This window comes from Lissotriton vulgaris, chromosome 3_1 (genome assembly GCF_964263255.1).
Source record: "Lissotriton vulgaris chromosome 3_1, aLisVul1.2, whole genome shotgun sequence".
NCBI classification, from domain to species: Eukaryota; Metazoa; Chordata; class Amphibia; order Caudata; family Salamandridae; genus Lissotriton; species Lissotriton vulgaris.
The window spans coordinates 96,760,900-96,782,433 of NC_141689.1; the positions used below are offsets into that span (position 1 = coordinate 96,760,900).

General features: G+C 47.8%; 1 protein-coding gene across 1 annotated transcript in view; it reads left to right on the forward strand.

Annotated features, from left to right (window-relative positions):
- LOC147726022 (RING finger protein 145-like) overlaps positions 1 to 21,534 on the forward strand; it is a 91,289-nt gene that overhangs the window by 38,641 nt on the left and 31,114 nt on the right. Inside the window, exons 4-5 of the mRNA XM_086960137.1 lie at positions 7,206 to 7,441; positions 8,179 to 8,354. Coding sequence (XP_086816263.1) covers positions 7,206 to 7,441; positions 8,179 to 8,354 — 412 coding nt within the window. The remainder of the gene's footprint in view (positions 1 to 7,205; positions 7,442 to 8,178; positions 8,355 to 21,534) is intronic.

Consider the following 21,534-nt stretch of genomic DNA (forward strand, 5'->3'; position numbering starts at 1 on the left):
ATGGCTAAACAGTTCACGGTCTGATATAATGTAATTATGTTCTGCTGGTAGCAATTTCCTTGAGTAGAAGGCCACTGGGTGCAATATGCCTGTTTCTGCGTTTCTCTAAGAGAGCACACCCCCCAGGGCATCTTGTGAGGCATCGGCCTCCACTATGAATGGCTGTTTGGCCTCGGGTGTACCAGAATGGGTGCCGTGGTGAACCTTGTTTTCAGTTCTCGGAAGGCTTGTTCGGCCGTGTGGTCCCACTGGAACTGGGCTCATTTCCGTAAAAACCGGGTGATGGGAGTGACCAAGGCGGAGAAATCCACAATGAAGCGGCGATAGTAATTTGCAAATCCTAGGAACCTCTGGATGTGTTTCACAGAGCTGGGAGATGGACATTGCAGTATCGCCTCCACTTTTTTGTTATCCATTTGCATACCCGCAGGGGTGATAATGTGTCCCAGGAATTCAACGGAAGTGGTGTGGAAAACTCTTTTCTAGTTTCACGTACAATCCATGCTGTTGTAGTCGTTGTAGGATGGTGCGTACATGATGAAAGTGCTCGGGTATGTTTTTAGGAAAAAATCAGGATGTCGTCTATGTAGACTACGCAAAACAGATCAGCACTCCCTCAGCACTTCATCGATGAAGTACTGGAAAGCAGCTGGAGTGTTGCAGAGTCCGAAAGGCATGACCTGGTACTCGAAGAGGCCGTATTTGGTTCAGAAAGCGGTCTTCCATTCGTCATCCTTCCGGACTCTGACGAGGTGGTAAGCTCTGCACAGGTCCAACTTAGTATATATAAGTTGGCGTCCTTCACCTGGTCCAGCAGATTGGATATCAAGGGCAAGGGGTATCGATTTAAAAATTTTTTTTTTTTTTTTTTTACCGTAATGTCATTCATTGCCCTAAAATCGATGCACGTTCATAGATCCCCCTCCTTCTTAGCCACGAAGAAGAGAGGAGATGACACAGGCGATCTGGAATTGCGTATAAACCCATTAATCGGGTATTTGTCTAGGTAGTTGTAAGGGAATAAATACGGCTACAAGCAAGCGTGGAGCCTGGTATTATATCGATCCTGCAGTCAAAGCTGCGATGCGGAGGAAGTGTGTTCGCTCCTTTTTTGTTGAACACGGTTGCAAAGTCCGAGTAGTCTTCGGGCACTTCTCCTTGGGAGATCATGCCCATTCCAGTCAGGGGTAAGGCATGGGCATGTACCTCCATGGTGCCCAGGGTGTTTGTCTGTAGGTAACAAGATGCAGAACAGTGAGCCGAATCAAGTGACATAAACCTCGATGCCCAATCAATACGGGGATTGTGATACCCCAACCAAGGAAGGCCTAATATCAACCGAAACTGGGGTGCATCGATCACGTCGAAAGCGATGACTTCAGTGTTGTCGTTATCAAACGTCATCCTCAAGTCCTCAGTCTGAAAGCTGATAAGACCATATGTATGTCCGTGCCATCCACTGCTTTTACTGTTTCGGGCTTCTCCTTTTGTACCGTGGCCATACCCAGATCCGTCATGTATTAAGTGTCAATGAAATTACCGGTGGCTCGTGAGTCGATAAGTGCTGTCACCTGTCATCTCTGGCCTGAAAGAGTGTCTAGTGTGACGTTCACACCCAAATGACGGTTGTTGACACACAGGGAAGGGGTCGGGGTTTTGAAATGCGAAGAACCCAGTATGCGGACCCCAAAGTCTACTGGGTTTCCTTGTTTCCCGGTCTGTCTCCTTTGGTGATTGGAAGTGCAAACGGTTTCCTCCCTCTTGGTCCGTTTGGTTTTACTGGGCATTCTCGGACGAAGTTCCCACTTTTACCACACTACAACCACTGGTTCTGTTTCCTTCTCTTTTCCCGTTCTTCCCTGGAAAGGGGCCCCCGGAAACCGCCGATCTGCATCGGTTCAGGGGTTTCAGGAGACGAAGCTGCTTCCTCAGTGTTTCTTTCTTTGTACGCTAGGAGTCGGGAGTCACTTCCTTTGATTTTCTCGGTCTTGTGCTCTTGCACACGGAAATTGAGCTTAACGACCAGATCAATAAAGGGACCAATTTCATCTGGGGGTTCCGGTATCTGAGAAAGCAGATTCTTAAGCTCATCACATAGGCTTCAGTAGAATACGGACATCTTTTTGGTTTCTTGCCAATGTGCTTCGATGACCAACCTACTGAACACAGTGATGTAGTGTAGCAGGTCTGAGTTGCCCTGTCTCAGACCAAGGAGTACGTTGTCCACTGCTTGCAAACATCTTTCACATGGTCTCCTTGAACACCGGCAGGTTGTACAGCATGGGGTCATCGTTCTCCACCAAAGATATGGACCACTGGAAAGCATCACCATCCAAGTAGGATAGTATGAACACTACCTTGGATGCATCATGTGGAAAGGCTGATGCTCGGGCCATGAAGTGTAAGTGAAACTGATTCAGGAAGACACTGTATTTGGTGCTATCCCCATAAAAGAGCTCTGGTGGTGCTAACTGTACAGTGTGAGGTGCTATCACCTATATGGGTGCGACATGGGAGGCATGTGAGGCAGGACTACCAGGATTAAACAAAGGTGGCCTGAATAGCCCTTCCTGCCTAACCCTCATGGAAGGAGACGGACCCCCAGGCCCTGTGATACCGCCTACCACCTGGTTCCATAACAAACACTGTTATGTCCTGCCGCTGGCTAAGGTTTTCTGCTTGCATGCTAGTAAGCATGGCCGCTATGTCCTGGAGGGTGATCTCAGAATCGCTCATGTCACCCGGGCAAGATAATCGACTTGGGCTTTGGATTCTGTCAGGACCCCGCTAGTCTTACTGTAGTCTGGCGGGGCAATCTCGCAGAGATGACATGAGCATCCACCACCATCTCCACCTACCCCTGGTAAAGGCTGACACTAACAAGGATATAGATGAAACCGGGGGAAGATGCCAAGAAAACAAAGGATGGGTGGTGGACAGAATGGAAAGGTGACCTCTGGTTCCTTGTTACCCCTGGAGAGATGCCACCTGGAATGGGGGAGCAGGGAAGGGTTATTACCAATGAAACATACACACCCTCACTCTCTTCCTGAACACAATCTAAAGATTCATCAGCATAATCACCTTGTGAAAGGCACTCAGGAATATCATAGCAAGGTCAGCAGGCCATCAACGTAGACTGTAAAGCATATATCGCTCCTACGTGTGGACCACCAGAAAACAAGCAAGCGCTTTTGTGCACAGTAAACCTGGAAGCCCAGCAAGTGCTCTTGCTCATGGAATAGTCAAGGAAACAAACAAAGTAACTTAGCGCTCCTGTGCATGAAAGGACAAGAAAACCAAGCAAGTGCTCCTGCACTATGAAAACCCCCAAAAGTAAATTAGCGCTTTTGCGCATGGAAGGACAAGACAAGTAAGCGCTCCTGCGCATGAAAACCCCCAAAGTATCTTTAGCACTCCTGCGCACCCTGGCACCCAGCAAGCTTTCAGATGAGAGGAGTCCAAGAGTAACTTAGCGTTCCTGCTCTGATCTCTAGGTCCGACCACAGAGAGTAGCAGGAAGAATAGGAATAGCAAAGTACCTTTTTGAAGCAGAGACGCGCCGAGCGCGAGTCTCAGTCTGGAAAGTCACTGAAGCGGGGGTTCAGGAACGTCTTGAGCCGAAGGCATTAATCAAAGCACGGACGCAACGGGAACTGCGCTGGTTATGCGGATTTCCCGGATGCGCCGTGATTAAGGCGACTTCAGCTACCGGTTCCTGGAAGCTAGATCGCTGACCTTATTCCCCACACCAAGGGCGGATTCTGCAATCGTTTGGGGATTCGGGGAGCCGGAACCGTGACAGTATCAGATTGAACTTTGAAAGTGTACTGGGTCCCTGCTAACCAGGCCGCCAGTGTTCCTTCCCTAAAAACTGTGCCATTGTGTTCATACCGAATGCAACTATCTTTTAGCACGCTCTAAGTTCCTAGTAAATGTTATCAAGGGCCTGAGATACTAGAGAGGGTTCCTAAGTTTAGCAAAACGAATAGTGCATACCTTAGTGACCTCTCACCAAACACATGCAAGACTGCCACTGCAGGCTGCTTGTTTTGATGCAGATAAAAGTGAATATATGATATGTCACACATCCCTATGTGCTATGTCCCCTAACACTGCATGTAGTTTTCGTAAGCCACCCCTACAGCAAACCTTCCAACCCACATTGATTCCAGTGTAGGATTTATTAATACATGCAATCGGAGGGCACCTTAGATGTGTCCCCTGAAAACCTACCAGCCTCTGGTGTTGGCTGACTTGTCTCTATCAGTCTGCCACAGGTGACAGCTTTCTGACGTCCTAGGGTGAGAGCCTTTTGCTCATAGGAGTTCAGGAACAAAGCCTGCACATGTGGAGGGCGTCTCACCTCATCCCAGAGTATACCCTGCTGATTAGCCTTTCTGTGTTGGCTAACTTGAAAGAAGCTGCCACCTCTGAAGTGCGATTCTGGCTCCCCTCACAGGAGAGGAAGCTGACCCCCTTTGTCCAGGTCCCTTTGGCACCTGGACAAGTTGGAAAATCAAGTATGCGTGCCACCCCCAGGCTAGTACCACCCCTAAGGTGGTCTAAATTGAGGTGGACAAGATGTTTCAGAGGTAGCCGTCTTTGTGTTTTCAACCTTAAGCCTTCTTGGACAGGGTTATGCCAACTTCCCACAAGAAGTGATCATATAGGGGGGGCGTAGTGACCCGAATGGTCAGTAGACCGTTGGCTACTACCTAAGGCTGCAAAATTTAGTATTTAGGAGAGCGCCTGGCACCAGGGTAGCAGATCCTGATGACCAAAGAAGAGAGAGGACACCGAAGAGCCACAAAAGTAGTGAAGAGAGAAGAAGCAGCTCACCTGGTACCAGCCCATCCAGCCTGTCTGCGTCCCTCATTGAAAACTGCTCCACAGTTGACACTTCTTGCAGCTGTTGACTCCAGAAACTTGGAATGACTGCTTGCCTTCGATAAAGAACCAAGACTTGCTTTGGACCAGCGGAACTGTTCCCTGCATCTTGCAGCAACTCCAAAGAAAGGACTCTGAGGCCTCCAGAACCACCAAAACCCGACAACTGCACCCGTCTCTCCAACCAGAGTGTAAGTGGGCCAGTGGTGCCAGCCAGGTCCACTAGCCCTCCAGAGTCCATTGTGGTTTCACCCCTCTTGGACATTCCGTCGCTTGAAGCCTCTGTACGCAGGCCCCCTCTACCGCAACTGCTCCGGTAAAGAAAAACTTGATACCTAAGGACACCTCTCCACCCTGAGCCGTGAAAAAGAGCAGCAAAAGTGCCCCTCGTTCCCGAGCATCGTGAGGCGTGAGCCCCTCTGTTAGTTCAGCCCAACTGGCCTCCCAGTCAAGGTCCACATCCTCTTTTTACTGCGACTGTTCTCCATAGAATGGGTACCTAATGCTGTTTACACCCTCTGCAACAGGCTGCACTCGTGCCGCTCATGGTGTTCTGCTGCCGCTGTACCACACCCTCCTTAACTGCTGGAAAAGGGTCCCATAAGTCGCTGTACTATATCTATTGCAGAATTTGTTCTTCCTTCCATAGGATAACATTTCAGAACTCCGAAATTGCCCTGTGTCCACTTTCTGAGCTGAAAAGAATTCCTATTTAAAAACGTACTTATGATTTTTCTCAGATGCCTAAACCTATACAAAAATACTTGCCATTTTTTATAAATTGGTGTGGCTCTCCTTGAGTCGTGTGCGTCATTTATTGGTCACTGTGTTTATTTGCAGATGTCTTGCACTCCTCTAAGTTAAGCCTAAGGCTTGTTAGAATAGAAAAATATGCTTCTGTATTGTTCACGTAGAGTTAGCATTCGCAGCACCATTTTATGTACAACCTCCATTTTAAGTCAAAAGCAAAACTAATCATTTGCCATTTCCAAGAAACGGCCTTCCCCAGGTTATGTTTCTCCAAAGCTGAGTTCTGATTTGTTAATGAATACACTGCTCCTATTAACGCATGTCTTGCTTGTTAGATGTACACCTTCTCCCACTTGTCTAGCGGCGGGTACAGGCACAATGACTTGAGTAAAAGATAATGCCCCCGGCCTTAGAATCGAAAATTACTCCTTTGTAATTTACTGTCCAGCTGCAGCTGCAGCTGCTTGGAAAATTCCATGGTGGGTGTGCTTTCATTGGTTTCGAGGTGTACATAATGTATTGTTATGCTTGCTGATGTCAGTCCCTCTGCAGCACTTCTAAGTGATTAGGCAGACCGGGCTCCACTCTGAGTGTGTTAGAATAAACAAGTATTGGTTTGTATTCTCTACTGTCTGACCGACTCTTCAATTAGTTAGGAAGGCTGATAGGTGGTTGTGAGTGACCCGGGTGACCCTATTTGGGCCATTTCCTTCAGGCTGCCCACATTCATTTTTGTTAGGCACGGGCAGATTAACCCTTTCGATGCTGATGACGAGCTCAGCTCGTCATCACCCACGGGTGTCGTGTGCTGATGACGAGCTGAGCTCGTCATGAACAATGGGGTACACTATGGGCCAGCACAGGAGGGGAAAACGCCCAGCAGCCATGTGGTTAAGTGATTTGCCTAGAATCACAGGATGTTTATCTGTTAGGGGGTAGTGTGGTCACACTACCCCCTAACAGATAAACATCCTGTGATTCTAGGCAAATCACTTAATCTGCCCGTGCCTAACAAAAATGAATGTGTGTCCTCATGTAACTTAACTGGTCCTATGTTAAGCGCTCTGATACTCCATTCGGGTCAAGTTCGCGCTATATAAAACTCTGCAAAAAAAAAAAAAGACCCTGTCCACTCATAAGGGAACCCCTGGACTCTTTACACAATATATCAGATTGTTGATATATCACATAAAGAGCCAACTTCCTACAGTCATTCCTTGCCTTCAGCAGCCACCTTTTCCACACGGGCCATATATGAATGAAGACTGCTTGAGTCACACAAGTTCCTTGCCTAGTTGATTTCCTAATAATGTTCTGATGCTATAGCTAGTCTTGACCGGACACTGGACAATAAAGCATTTTTGCTCAGTCTCTATACCTCTCCAGCATTTTATCTTGTCGCTCGTGAGCATTATACATTTTGCCCACCAGTAGTTTTGCTTGGCTGCCTCATCTTGTGTGCAGACCTGAGGGATGAATCATATGAGGCTTGTTTGGGTTTTGCTTTCTTCACGAGTAAGAGTGTACATACTTTGATAAAACTATTTCTCTTTCCGGGTTTGCAGGTCAAGTAATCATGAGCACACTCTGTTCCCTCTTGATGAAGACTAGACATGCATGGCTCTTCTCAGCGCCCATGCTCCCTCTGATAGCGCGTCTCTGTGGCATCCCCCTTCAAACTCTCCCAGTGGTGAATACCTTTGCCACCATCCTCACCAGTCTGGAGGTGTTGTATGTGGTGGCGGTCAACTTGTTTGTGCCGTTGAAGCTTGCCAAGACTGCATGCATGGAGGTGATGCAGGTAAGGCATTTACTCTGGAGCTTGTTCACTGCGTTCCTACTGGCTCTGCCTGTCTGGACCTGCATTGCCCCTTGCCCTGCCACTATTGAAAGGAGAAAGTTGTCATGTGTTCCAGGTTGTCCTTCTCTGTGTCTAGCATGACACCTGGCCATTTTACTGCACAACAGGGACTGTGTAATTGTAAAATTGAAGGCTGTTATTCAATAACATTTTTGAGTCCCTTTGAATTTGAAGATTGTTGTCAAGTGCAGACTGCAAAAAATATGGATAGATATTAATGTGGTCATGAATACCCACACATGGAAGACTTGATGTCTTTCCCTCCCCACACACCTTTGCCTAAAAAGACTTGTAGTATTGCTTTTGTAGATGGAATGGGGCTGCATTTCCCAACGTGTTTTTTGCAGAGATAGTAACAACAATTAAATAACCAAATAAAAATCTCACTTTGTGGGACTAGGTTTTGAGAGTTCTGTAAGCAGCTATGCCATGTTCTGCTTCATGCTCCCCACCACTTATTGTTGGTTGTGCTACTCTGTGCCCATCTTTCTGCTTCCTTATTACTTTGTTAAATTATGCCATTCCTGGCCTTCCATTCTGTGCCATGCCAACAGTTCTGATGGTCGCTTCATGCTCTCTCTGCTGCATCATACACCGTGCTCATCTGAAAGTAGTTTTTTCTATGGCTGATGTGTTTTTGTATGGTCTGGTGTGTAACCAAGGTTTCCTCTTTGCAGGTGCTGGAAGTGTACAGACTGGTAGCTTTGGGAATGATGCTCTGGACCCACTTGGCTGTCCCCCTTCTTTTCCTAGTGTTCTGGCTGGTGTTGTACACCTTTCAGGTCTACTTCTTCCTGACGTCGCGCAACAGCAAGCTCACCCAGCAGGGACTGCTCTTCATCTTCCTGAACAGGTATCAAGCTGCCATAGCAAAAAAGAGGGCAAAGAGCACATCTGTGCATTAGTAAGGGCTGACCTTGTGCATGGAATGTATTAACTTTGACTACCGCCTCTGGTGCTGCATGCGTTTTGTAGAAGATTATTTTGGGAAAGGAAGTGGGGTCTTATGAAGCAAGCTTCTTTTAGTATTTAGTGAACTGATTCAATCCATGAGTCTTCGCATTTTAGGCTAGAACAATAATGAGCAGGCCTGCGACAGGAAACACTGCTCCCTATGTTGGTTCGTAAAGCTTCGTACGTTTGCATTCTATTCACAGGCGTTTGCCATGCCCATATGTGGAGTGGAGTGAAGCCATTCTCATCCTCTCTGAATCTCAGATTTGTCTACTTATAACTTTAATGAAACTTTTTGTTTTGGTATATTGTCATCGTGTTTTTCAGCACTTTCTCTCCGCTATCCCCACAGGTGTTCGTCATAGTGTTGGTTTCATAGAAATGACCATCTTATTTATTAGCTTAAATTTTTTTCTTTGGCTACAAAAGGCAAATTACTCTAAATGAGAAATAATTTTGTCTATAGTAGGTGGGAACACTCGCAAATTATGTATGTATTAATTTTTAATGTACCATTGAAATGTAAAAGCATACATTAACAAACACAGGTGTGTAGGTAGACTATAAAGCAAACAATGCTAAAATGTTCACAAATGTATTGGGTTTATTTTTAGTTTAGTGCTGTGCATGGCTTCAAACTTGTCAGCAAGAAGAAGGGAAATCTCTTGATCGAGGATTACGATTTCAACAATTACTTTCCAGTTTCCATGTGAATGGTTTGATTTGATGGATAAAATACTCAAGATGATGGACGGAATGTTGCACAATGGCAAAACATTCACCCCCAGTCACAGATCTGGGTATGCTCAGACGTGAGTCCCGTGCTCTCCATGCCACTGGAATCAAGCTATCCTGGTTGATGAGGGCTGAAAGCCCGAAACCGGTCCTAGGATGCTTGTTTCTAGTCCAGGGGGACCTGGCCTGGCAGTTCGGGCTGGACTGTTCCCATGTGGCACAGGGTCAAGACTGATTTGCATATGGCTGGGTTCAAACTGGAATGGCGAGCAAAAAAACGATGGATTTAGGCCCAGATCTCTGTACTGGGGTGAATGTATGACATTGTTCTGCATTCTGTCCATCTACTGTTGTTTTTGCATTTGTTTTTTGATTTGATGATGTCACCATTGAAGATTGAACTACCCCTTGCGTATGGTCCCAAATGATTAAACTATCATCTACTTCATAGATCACGTGAAATCACAAATTAGTGATGTGGTTAAAAATATCATTTTCCAACAACCAATACTTTGAAAAAAAAATTACCACTTCCTCAAAGCAACCATTGAATAGAACTAATCTGTGCTGGGTAATGATGCAGCTGGATTGCTCCAAATACATTTACAAGTAACAAAACGTGACCCACTAAGAGACTGGAAGAGTGTTTGACTGAAGTCCAACCTGTGTGCGTCTCAGGGTCACTCCGTATCGCTTTTGAGAAGAAACCTTGAGTGGGCTTCCTGGCCTGGACACATATGTCTCATACAGATTACCTTGCCGGAAACTGCACAGACACTTTTGGTGCCCGTCTGAGAGCACGCAGTATTGGCACTCTTATGGCACTCTTTAGCATTAAGGGTGTTGACACACTGGTGCCTGCCAATTATGTGTTTCTCTCTCTTTTTTTTTTTTTTACTTTGAGCACTTGTGATCCTTCTTCAGAGTCTTAACTTTGATGCATTACACCTCAGGTTCTACAAGCACATTGAGTAACCAGATCTATTGCATCTCCAGCAGGGTCATGCTTACGCAGCTTCACTTGACGCCAGGAATGTCTAAAATTCTGGTCACCATCTACATAGACTGTGTAGATATTTCTCTGTGCCAATCCGTTACAGCCAGAGCTGGGAATCTTGCTAGGGTGCCTCCTGCCCAGAGTGGGCTAAGCCATTCCTTCAAAGACCTCTTATTAGTGACCCGACAACTGTCATGGAGGTTATACTTAGAGATTCAGCAGAATTTCGCATTCCTATATTTAAAAAAAAAAGATTTTGGAAATGCCATTGGCTTGTTCCTTCCTTGAACCCGCTATGGGCCTATCCCTTGCTCTTCCTATCACTAAAAACATTTCAAGCAAATGCACCAGAGCCTGATGCCATTTTTCTACAGGTTAATCATTCCTTTTCTGATACTGAAGAGGATCGCTTCTTTCACTTCGTGGTTTTCAGACCAAGAGTCATCACACATTTGTCATAGAAAAGTAATTGTGTGATTTCTCCCTCTGGGGATCCATCAAACTTCTAAACGCCTACTTGCCCAGAGATGAAGAAAAGCCCTTCGGCTTGTGAGTAAAACTGTACGGTGCCCTACGAAATAATAAGCATCGTCTGCTATGCGGCTGACTTATGGTCTGATTTCGAGTTTGGTGGATGGGCAGGCTGTCACAAACATGATGGATATCCTGTCCACGGTATTACAACTGTAATAAAATATTTTTTTGTATTAAGGCTGATAGGGTATCCGTCATGTCTGTGACAGAGTACCCATTTACTAAACTATAAATCAGCCCGTTGGTTGCTATAAGTACCCGCAGGGTCTTCCATGCCAAGATACTCTTGGTTATGACTCTGAGCTGTGAAGCTAGATGCCCAGTTCACGGTGCCAGGGCTTCCTTTCTAAGGCACTTCTCCATGTTGATGCCAGGCTATTGAACAAGAGCAAAAGAAAACGCAGAAGTGGAGTACTTGGATTAATGAGTTTGGAAGCCTCATACAGTAGATTCTCATCTCCTACTGGCACCAGCTTCAACTGCATTGATCTATCTGGCAAAGATCCCATAAGAATCAGAAGTACGGCCATTGGAAATAGCTGATCAGTCTCACGCCACTGAAAAGCAATAACTCTCACCCTAGCCTTCTAATATGAAACATACTGGCTGAGGAAATCAGTAGCAATCACCATCCTTTTTTAGACCGTTTCAAAAATTATCTTGCATGATTCCACTTTTAGTTTTTAGTGGACCACTAAACATGCCACCCCAAATGAAGTCCAGGCGCAGTTGTCCAAACCAGCTTCTAAGGTGCACTTACTGTTCGAGGCAGATAACCTGCTTGAAAGAGTACCCACATTTCAAAATGGCAAAGGAATAGATTCATATTAAATCTTAGTACCAAGAAATCCAGGGGAAGAACTTGGATCTATTCTCCTTTTGAGAACCGTGATCAAAAAGACAAATGCTTGAACAATGTCTCTACTGTTTTTTCTGCACACTGGATCAATTTTTATCTTGATAGCTGTGAGAAGTTGGCCCGATATGCAACGTTCGCTATTCTAGCGACCGCTATGTATCGTTCCAACGACCCTTATGGTGTTTGGTTGTAAGTCAACCTATAGACCAGCTATCCTAGTAGCGTGGATACGAGCAGTCTAAGGCTAAAGACTCGAGAGGGCGCGTTAAGCCAGCTGTTTACCACACATGTACCCCTTGAACACCCAGTGAAAGGACACCACACAAGTGTTATGAAAATAAACAGTATATTTATTAAGAATCACAACAGCCCTGTACTCTTTATGAGGACAGGGTACTAAGCACAAACCAAATCTCTTTAGCAAATACTTCAAGTGCACAGTTAAAACAAGTGTCCGAGGACACGGAAAGGTTAAGGTCTCGGGCGGACCCGATAAGGCAAGTTGGAAGCGAGGGACTCGGGACCCTAGAGTAAAGAGGCTATGCAGGCACCGAAATGCCGAGTTACCTAGCCACGAGGGCTGCGGCTGCACAAGTCTTACAGGCGTCGGGGTCTTCGCTGACGAGCCAGGAGCCGGAAGAAAAGGAGTTGCTGGCCGGCGACCAGTGATGAATAGTTCGTAGAGATCCAAGCCTGGATCGGAGATTGATGAAACCTGAAAGCAGAGGGGACCAAGTTCGTACTACTAGCCAGTAGTCAGAGGGTACCAGGAAGGCACCGGTTGGCCGTCACCTCGACCAGGTGAGTGGGCGACGCTAGGCTCTGCAGTCTCACGGACCAGGAGGCGTTGTCGGCGACCACGGTGGAGGTGCGAGCTGTCCCACGAAGGATGATGCTGTCGGCGTCGCTGGGCCCAGGAAGGGGCAACAAGCCTTGGCAAATCTCAGGGCCACGTGGTCAAGTCAAGTCATAAAATTTGTATAGCGCACTACATACCCAGAGGGTTTCAAGGCGCTTAGGAAGGGGAGGAGGATTATTTATCAAATATCCACGTTTTAAGCAGCTTTCTGAACGCCAGGTGGTTCTGAGTGAGGCGAAGGTAAGCGGGGAGTGAGTTCCATGTTTTAGCAGCCAGGTATGAAAAGGATCTGCCTCCCATGGTGGTCTTGTTGATGCGAGGTACAGTGGCGAAGGCTTGGCTGGAAGAGCGGAGTTGGCGGGAGGGGGTGTAGAAGGACAGTCGAGAGTTGAGGCAATCTGGTCCTATGTCGTAGAGTGATTTGTGTGCGTGGGTAAGCAGTCGGAAAGTGATCCTCTTATTGACGGGTAGCCAGTGGAGGTCTTTAAGGTGACCAGAGATGTGTTCGTTGCGTGGGATGTCTAATATGAGCCTGGCTGAGGCGTTTTGTATTCGTTGTAGTTTCTTCTGGAGTTTAGCGGTGGTACCTGCGTAGAGGGTGTTTCCGTAGTCCAGTCGGCTCGTTACTAGAGCGTGGGTGACTGTTTTCCTTGTTTCGGAGGGGATCCAGCGAAATGTTTTTCTGAGCATGCGAAGAATGTTAAAGCAGGAAGAGGATACGGCGTTGACTTGTCTGTTCATTGAGAGTGAAGAATCCAGGATGACGCCAAGGTTCCGTGCGTGGTCTGTCGGGATGGGTGCTTTTCCGAGGGCTTCCGGCCACCAGGAGTCGTCCCATGCAGAGGGGGATGTACCTAAGATGAGGACTTCTGTTTTGTCTGAGTTCAGTTTCAGACGGCTTTGTTTCATCCATTCGGCGACTTCTTTCATTCCTTCGTGTAAGTTAGTTTTGGCGGTGCTGGGGTCCTTGGTGAGAGAGAGGATCAGTTGAGTGTCATCCGCGTAAGAGATGATGTTGAGGTTGTGTTGGCGGGCGATGGCCGCGAGGGGGCTCATGTATACGTTGAAGAGGGTGGGACTGAGTGAGGATCCTTGAGGTACGCCGCAGATGACTTCAGATGCCTCGGACTTGAATGGTGGGAGGCGGACTCTCTGGGTTCTTCCGGTGAGGAACGAGGTGATCCAATCGAGTGCTTTTCCTTGGATTCCGGTGTTTCTGAGGCGTTGTAGAAGGGTGCTGTGGCAGACTGTGTCGAATGCTGCAGAGAGGTCGAGGAGGATGAGGGCGACTGTGTCACCATTGTCCAGTAGAGTTCGATTGTCGTCTGTTGCTGCGATGAGGGCGGTCTCGGTGCTGTGTTTGGCTCGGAAGCCAGATTGTGAGGGGTCGAGGGATTTGTTGGCTTCGAGGAAGGCGGCGAGCTGGTTGTTGACGGCTTTCTCGATGACTTTGGCCGGGAATGGAAGAAGCGAGATGGGGCGGTAGTTTTTGAGTTCGGTGGGGTCTGCTGTAGGTTTTTTCAGAAGGGCGGTGAGTTCCGCGTGTTTCCAGACTTCTGGGAAGGTGGCGGAGTTGAAGGAGCAGTTGATGACGTCTCGGAGGTGCGGTGCTATGACGGAGTCTGCTTTGTTGAAGATGTGGTGAGGGCAAGGGTCTGTGGGGGATCCAGAGTGGATGGAATTCATCAGGCGAATGGTGTCCTCAGTGGAGATTGGGTTCCAGGCGTTAAGGGTGTTTACGGGGGGAAGATGGTCAGCAGATGGTAGGGTGGGTTGGCTTCCGGGTTGGTTGTCAAAGCTGTTGTGGATGTCAGCAATCTTGTTGTGGAAAAACGAGGCTAGGGAGTTGCAGAGGGTTTGAGAGGGGGTGATGTCGTTGGAGTTGGCCGAGGGGTTGGAAAATTCCTTGACGATGTTGAAAAGTTCCTTGCTGTTGTGGGCGTTGTTGTCAAGTCGATCCTTGAATGCTGTTTTCTTGGCTTTTCGGATCAGTTGGTGGTGAGTGCGGGTGGCGCTTTTGAAGGCGTCCTTGTTGCTGGTGGATGGGTCTTTTTTCCAGGCCTTTTCAAGGGAGCGGCATAGTTTCTTGGATTTCTTGAGATCATCGTTGAACCATGAGGCCTTCTTGTTGCCAGGTTTGCTTTGACGTTTTTTCAGTGGTGCTAAGGTGTCGGCGGTGTTGGATAACCACAGGGTGAAGTTGGCGGCGGCTTCGTTTGCGTTAGAAGAGTGGGCTGGGGAGTTTAGAAGGAGCGATGCGGAGATCTGGTCCGTGGTGATTTTGTTCCAGTTTCTTAGCAGAGTTGGTTGGAGGTGGTTGGTGGGTTTTGGTTTGTTGTAGGTGAAGTGAACGCAGCTGTGGTCAGTCCAGAGGAGATCCGTAGTGTGGTTGAAGGAGACATGATTGCTGGAGGTGAAGATGGGGTCGAGTGTATGACCTGCAATGTGGGTGGGGGAAGTGACCAGTTGTTTAAGTCCAAGGTTGGCGAGGTTGTCCAAGAGGGTGGCGGTGTTGCGGTCGTTGATCTTTTCAAGGTGAAAGTTGAGGTCTCCCAGAAGGATGTAGTCTTTGGAGGGGAGCGCGTGTGGGGTGATGAAGTCCGTGATGTCTTCACTGAATTTTGCGCGGGGTCCTGGTGGCCTGTAGAGGAGGGTGCCTCTGAGAGTTGTCTTGGGGTCGATGTGGATCTGGAAGTGAAGGTGTTCGGAGTTGGCGAGGTTGGCGTCAGAGCTGGTAGAGATGCGGATGGATTTCTTATGGACGATGGCTATTCCTCCTCCTGTGTGGTCGGTGCGGTCCTTGCGTGTGATCTTATAGTCAACAGGGATAGCGATGGTGATGTCTGGGGCGGAGGAAGCGTTCATCCATGTTTCCGTTAGGAAGGCGACGTCTGGAGAGATGGTGTCTAGTAGGTTCCAAAGGTCAATGGCGTGCCTGTGGACCGATCGGGTGTTGAGAAGGATGCATTGTAGGTGGTTGGGGTCGGGAGTCTGTGGTGTGGTCGTAGCGGTGATGTTGTCGGTGCTGCAGAATTTGCAGGAGTGGCATGAGAATGGGCCATGGGTGCGACCAGGAGCGGCTTGGACGCAGTTGGGAGCGCGACCGGGGTTAAGGGCTAGGAGAGTGGCGGCATCGTAGGTAATTCGGGAGGGCAGGGGAGCGCGAGGGGCAGGGGGTCTGGCGCTGGGCGCGGTCCAGGCGCGGACGGGCGTAGACGGGCTTACCTTTGGCGCACCTTCGGCGTGGCCGTAGCGCGTGGACGCTGCGCGTGGGACCATCTGCCATAAATGGACAGTGGAGGGGGCGGAGCGTGGGAGGGTCAGCAGGGAGGCGGGATCAGAGAGGCGGGTCAGGGGAGAGCAAAGCACCAAATGGCGGGATGAAAGTGAAAACAAACAGCGAAGGCACGAAACAATGCTCGCCAACAAGCTATCAGGGGCACTTAAATCCTGCACAATGTGTACACTTCAAGCGCTATCCACAGAGCAACCAACCTTGGAAGCGTTACACAACACAGATGTAAAGAGAAAATACACAGCGCTAATTCAGTGAGCACAGTTGCGATTCCTAAGCGCTACACGCTAATGATATACAAAGTGTAATAAGACTAGTGAAAGAAGCACAGAGCGTGAGGCAGATGATATAAATGCAGTTTCAAAGGCTCTGCAGGAGCGAGAGCTTCAAAGCGCGACTATGCACAGAGCGCGAGGCAGCTGATACAATTAGGTTTCTAAAGCGCTTCCAAAATGAGGGCTTCAAAGCGCTGCTATGCCGTCTGAGGCTACGATACCAGGTGCAGTCGGGAGGTCGAGGGTGAAAGAGGCTTCAGCTGCGGGCTGTAAGGGCTGCAGATAGATCGAGCAGGGAGCGTGGGGGAGCAGCCGTTCCGGACAGAATCCAGGCGGTTACAGCTGGGCTTGGGCTGAGGGGAGTCAGCTATTCGTGTGTGGGAGGGTCAGCAGGGAGGCGGGATCAGAGAGGCGGGTCAGGGGAGAGCAAAGCACCAAATGGCGGGATGAAAGTGAAAACAAACAGCGAAGGCACGAAACAATGCTCGCCAACAAGCTATCAGGGGCACTTAAATCCTGCACAATGTGTACACTTCAAGCGCTATCCACAGAGCAACCAACCTTGGAAGCGTTACACAACACAGATGTAAAGAGAAAATACACAGCGCTAATTCAGTGAGCACAGTTGCGATTCCTAAGCGCTACACGCTAATGATATACAAAGTGTAATAAGACTAGTGAAAGAAGCACAGAGCGTGAGGCAGATGATATAAATGCAGTTTCAAAGGCTCTGCAGGAGCGAGAGCTTCAAAGCGCGACTATGCACAGAGCGCGAGGCAGCTGATACAATTAGGTTTCTAAAGCGCTTCCAAAATGAGGGCTTCAAAGCGCTGCTATGCCGTCTGAGGCTACGATACCAGGTGCAGTCGGGAGGTCGAGGGTGAAAGAGGCTTCAGCTGCGGGCTGTAAGGGCTGCAGATAGATCGAGCAGGGAGCGTGGGGGAGCAGCCGTTCCGGACAGAATGGCGTCTTGAGTGGACCAGCAGGGTCCGGGGTGCTTCTCGAAAAGATGGAAGCAAGGGCCAGTCTGGAGCAACCAGACCAGCAGTGATGTTTGTCGGTCGTCGTCAAGGAAGGACACAAGCCAGCGGCTAGTGACCAGACAACGTGCTGAGCAGCGAGCAGAAGGGCCCCACGCAGATCGTGGAGATACTGGGAGACTGCACTTCGGAGCTGGAGCGGCTCAGGGTCGGGGCTTCTCGGACCCCAGAGCACTCACCAGAGAGTTACCTCGATGGTCGTGCTGGTTTTAAGAGCGTGCAGGTTCTGATGATGGCCGGTCCCTCGAGGTCTCGTCGCACCCACAGATCACAGCTGAGCTGATGACGTGGGTAGAGGTCAGAGGTGCCAGGGAAGCCGGTTCTCGTCGAGCTGGGCCGTCGGATTCCTTGAGGAAGGACTTACAGCAAACCGCAGAGTTCTTAGATGGTGCCCGCTGATTCAGGGTGACTACTCCTTAGTCACAAGGGAGAAATCTTGAGAAGAGTCTTGAAGTCCTTTCGTAGAAAGTATTCTTGATTCAAAGATGATCTAATTTGGAAGGGTCCCCGCTCCGGCCTTTATCCTAAAGGAAGGGGTGGGTACATGACTAGGTCCTGCCCTAAGGGTGGGACCAGGAAGGGGGGTAGTTACACCCCTCTCCCCTGCCGGACTTTCCCCAGGCCAGGGCTGTCGCCCCTGGAACTGGTTCTAACCGGCAGATGCGTAGTGAGCACCGGGGTGCCACTCCGCAGTCACCTTCTCGCAAAAGCCCTACCTACCCAGAATACACAAACCCTGTCTGGGACGGTGCGAACACCGCCCTCGACAGGAAACCCTTTGTCCAAGCGCTCCTCGCTGGAAGGACTCCCAGCAGCAGGAGGTCAGACTCGTGTCTGTGGTGGCAGCATCCATTTTGTGGAGCTGAGGCTTTCGTTAACTTTAACCGGGGTTCACAGTTACGTACATGTCGTGTCCCTCTAGAAGGGCGGAATGCTAACCCCGTCACCAGGGTTGGTGAGAGGGCAGCACCCCGATTCGTATGACACCTTACTCGACATGTCTTGATAACGCGACACCGTAGTTACCGATGTGGCACGCGTTATCATGGAACAGCCATTGGGTCTTGATTCCGCAAGCTGCAACCGGGCTCGGCTCGGGCCAGAACCTAGTTCACACGAGCCCATGCACTCTGCCTTCAGGATTGTCAAGGCCTGCCTTAGGAGTGACTGATAGGAACTCGAGTGTCCATTGTATGGTTAGATATAGGGCTACTATATCTAAAGCAAAGTGTGATTACACGACTTCGCCCCAGCTGTCATGCAGCCAGTTGTGTCAAATTTAGGAGGCCAGCCAGGGGTGGCATAATACATGCTGCAGCCCCTGACGGCCCTGGGTACACCTATGCCCTGAGTTACAGGGTCTGATAAGGTGGCCCAGTACCAATTGGAAATGTACCTAGGGTACATGGAATCCATTTTAAAGAGAGAGCAGTAGGCCTGGGGTCCTGATTGGCAGGGCCCCAGGTCGACTATGTCCAAAACCAGCTAAAACACAGGGCAAAAAGTTGGGGGCAACCATAGTCAGGATGTACCTTCCTACAATAGCCTTCATATATATATCATATTCATATTTCCATATTCTCATCTCAGAGGAATATTTGAAGTCCTTCAGGTTTGTGGTGAACAACTCATATCTTTTTTTTCCTTCTCACGCATTTTTCATGGCGGTAGTAGGCTAACTGTGGAAGATAAATCTCTAGATCTATCCTTACCGTATGACACTGTTTAAATCTCCAAATAAACTGTGGCAAACCCACTTGTCTCCCAGTGCTGAGAATACAGTTCTTGGGAACTGTTTCAGTCGTGGATGCTCTTAACTGTTTTATTTGGAGGGGGCTAAGCTCTATTTTTGAGATTTGACTACTGCAGCCAGGAAAAGATTGATGCCCACTGTAGTTTTATCATACCACATGTGTGACTGCACGTACGACTGCTCCAAGAACGTTTGAAAAATTAATAGTGTTGTAGTTTGGGAGACTCCCGACATTGACCTCCAACAGGAGAGCGATTATAGTTCATAGACTGGTGAAGATTGTGTCCCTTGTTGAGTGAATAAGTGAAATGGACGACCTGTTGATCCGATACCTGGTTCGAGAAGCAAAGTACTTGGCATTTGAACATGCTAGCACTGAAGGCTTTCAGTGAAGCCATCAAATCCTTGTTGACAAACGAAGTTCTCCTTGTGAGACACAGGTCCCTCCCAGTTTACCACCTAAACTGATCTCGTGGCTAACCAATTTGCCACTGAACTCTACCTCGCAGATGCAATAATGAGATCTAGCTCAGAAGAAATCTGCGCACACTCCAGGGATATCTCCATAAAAAACATTCAAACTGAATTGCCACTGAGGGTGTACATCGTTATTAACAAAAAAACAATATGTACAACAAAATTAGGATGGATCACAAAATTGAAGTTGAAAATGGGGATCAGAAAGGACATCAGATTACTTGCCCTTAGTCATCCTTTTTCATATTTTAATCAATGTGATTTGCTTACCCACTGTGAGCAACACCTTGCATGGCATCAAGCAGTTGTTCACTTTCCTTCAAGTCCTCCTTTACAGCATTGACCACTGAATACATGTGTATTTATTGTAATGCAACTACTGCACTATTGACAAAGTTAAGGAATGCATTTAATTTATTTAGGCCATGGGTGTATTTTACATGAAGTTTCTCAGACTTCATACCAAGGGAACACTTTTTGTTTTTTGTCAAAGTTCCAGCTCAGCATTTTTTCCCATCGTGTTTCATGTACAAGCAGAGTATCCCCTTAGTCAGCTGCCCTCAGCCTGTCAGATTCTCTCTGGCCTTCAAGTACAAGAGTTGTGCCACAACTACTGATTTGCCAGGCCTCATTGGTTGCCACAAAGTCGTAGAGCTGAACACATTATGGGAACGATACAAATAAAATATCACATATTCAGCCCGGGCCATTAAGCAGTTGTATCTTTTTCCCATTTCACAGCACTTCTGTATTTATCTGTGATTGAATTTCAGACTGCAGGTGGAGGGAATTTGGAGACTGTGGCATAGTCTATGATAATGGTGAGAACGTAGCCCAGGCCAGAGGATGTGACCATCCTGAGGTCCACACAGCTAAATATCCTCCCTCATAGCCTATCAATATTTTACATCAAAATCTGATTCTTCTCAATTATTCTTATACATTTATTCACAACAGTGACATTGAACCAAAAGATTTTCTATTGTCTTTATTTTTTGCATACCTTCAGGTATTTTAGATCATTTCAATTTTCCATATTCTTATTTTATATATATATTTTTTCCCTTTTGTTCATTCAAAGTACGAAAAAGATACACAATCATTACAATCAATATTCTGTAAACAAATCTATACAATAGAAAAACAGAAAACCCTTGGATTAGCTTCATTAAATACACACATACCATACCCATTCACACACAAACGCTCACAGAACCTCATGCAACTTGCATCTGTACACAGTAGTTGTTACAAGTGAACAAATATTAAAGGTCAGAGCACAAGGCTCAACACAGGGTCGACAAGCGTTTTGGTGGTGTAGGATGGCTTAGACTACCTTCATCAGGACCTTTTCAGATACCCGCATATAATTTACAACTCCCAGGGGACCTTAAGTACACACAAAGAAATAAAAAAGGTCTGACTGTTGGCATAGTAGGTTAAAGCATTAATTGAGGACTTCGCGCATGAATCTCATTGTTGGGCGCCATGTCTCCACAAACCAACACCTCATCTGGTGTCTCTTCCATACTTTATCTCCCAGATGCTACACTGTCAGTTCTATCTCAGTTTATTCATTTAAGACGTTTTCTATAGGGCTGGCCAGACCCAGGGGTATCGGAGCGCTTTAGAGTAGGTACATAACCTATAATCGTCAGATACAAAATAGAAGAGCGACATCAACAGACTAGCGCCAAAATAAAGAGCAACACATTGTAGTGCAGGACATGGTTGCCTTCAGGGTTCTTTGGAGTCTTAGGGCTGGGGCAGAGCTCGATGCTTGCTATCTGCCCCATGCTATCTACTTCCTAGGGAGCTGTTGAGGAACAGGGTTTTGAGTTGGCTTTTGAATTCTACAAAGGAGGGAATGGTTCTGATGTGAGGGGGAATGGAGTTCGAAATTTTAAGAGCGCTTCTGGTGAAAGATCGATCCGCAGTTTTTTTCTTCTAGTTTTAGGTGGGATGAGTAGGAGGGAGTTTTAGCTTCTCAGGTTCCTGGACTGGCCGGCTTTTATGAGTTTTTTTCGCCAGGTACTCCGGTTTGCCAGTGTGAAGGGCTTTATGGGTGAGGCAGGCTGTTCTGAAGCTAATCTGCATTTCGACTGGAAGCCACTTAAATTCCTTGAGTGAAGGGTAGATATGATCGAATTTCTTGATACCGGTGATCATTCTGGCGGCCGCATGTAACATTGTTTTGATGGGAGCCAGATGTGATTTTGGAATTCCTGCGAGGACTGCATTCCCATAGTCCAGTC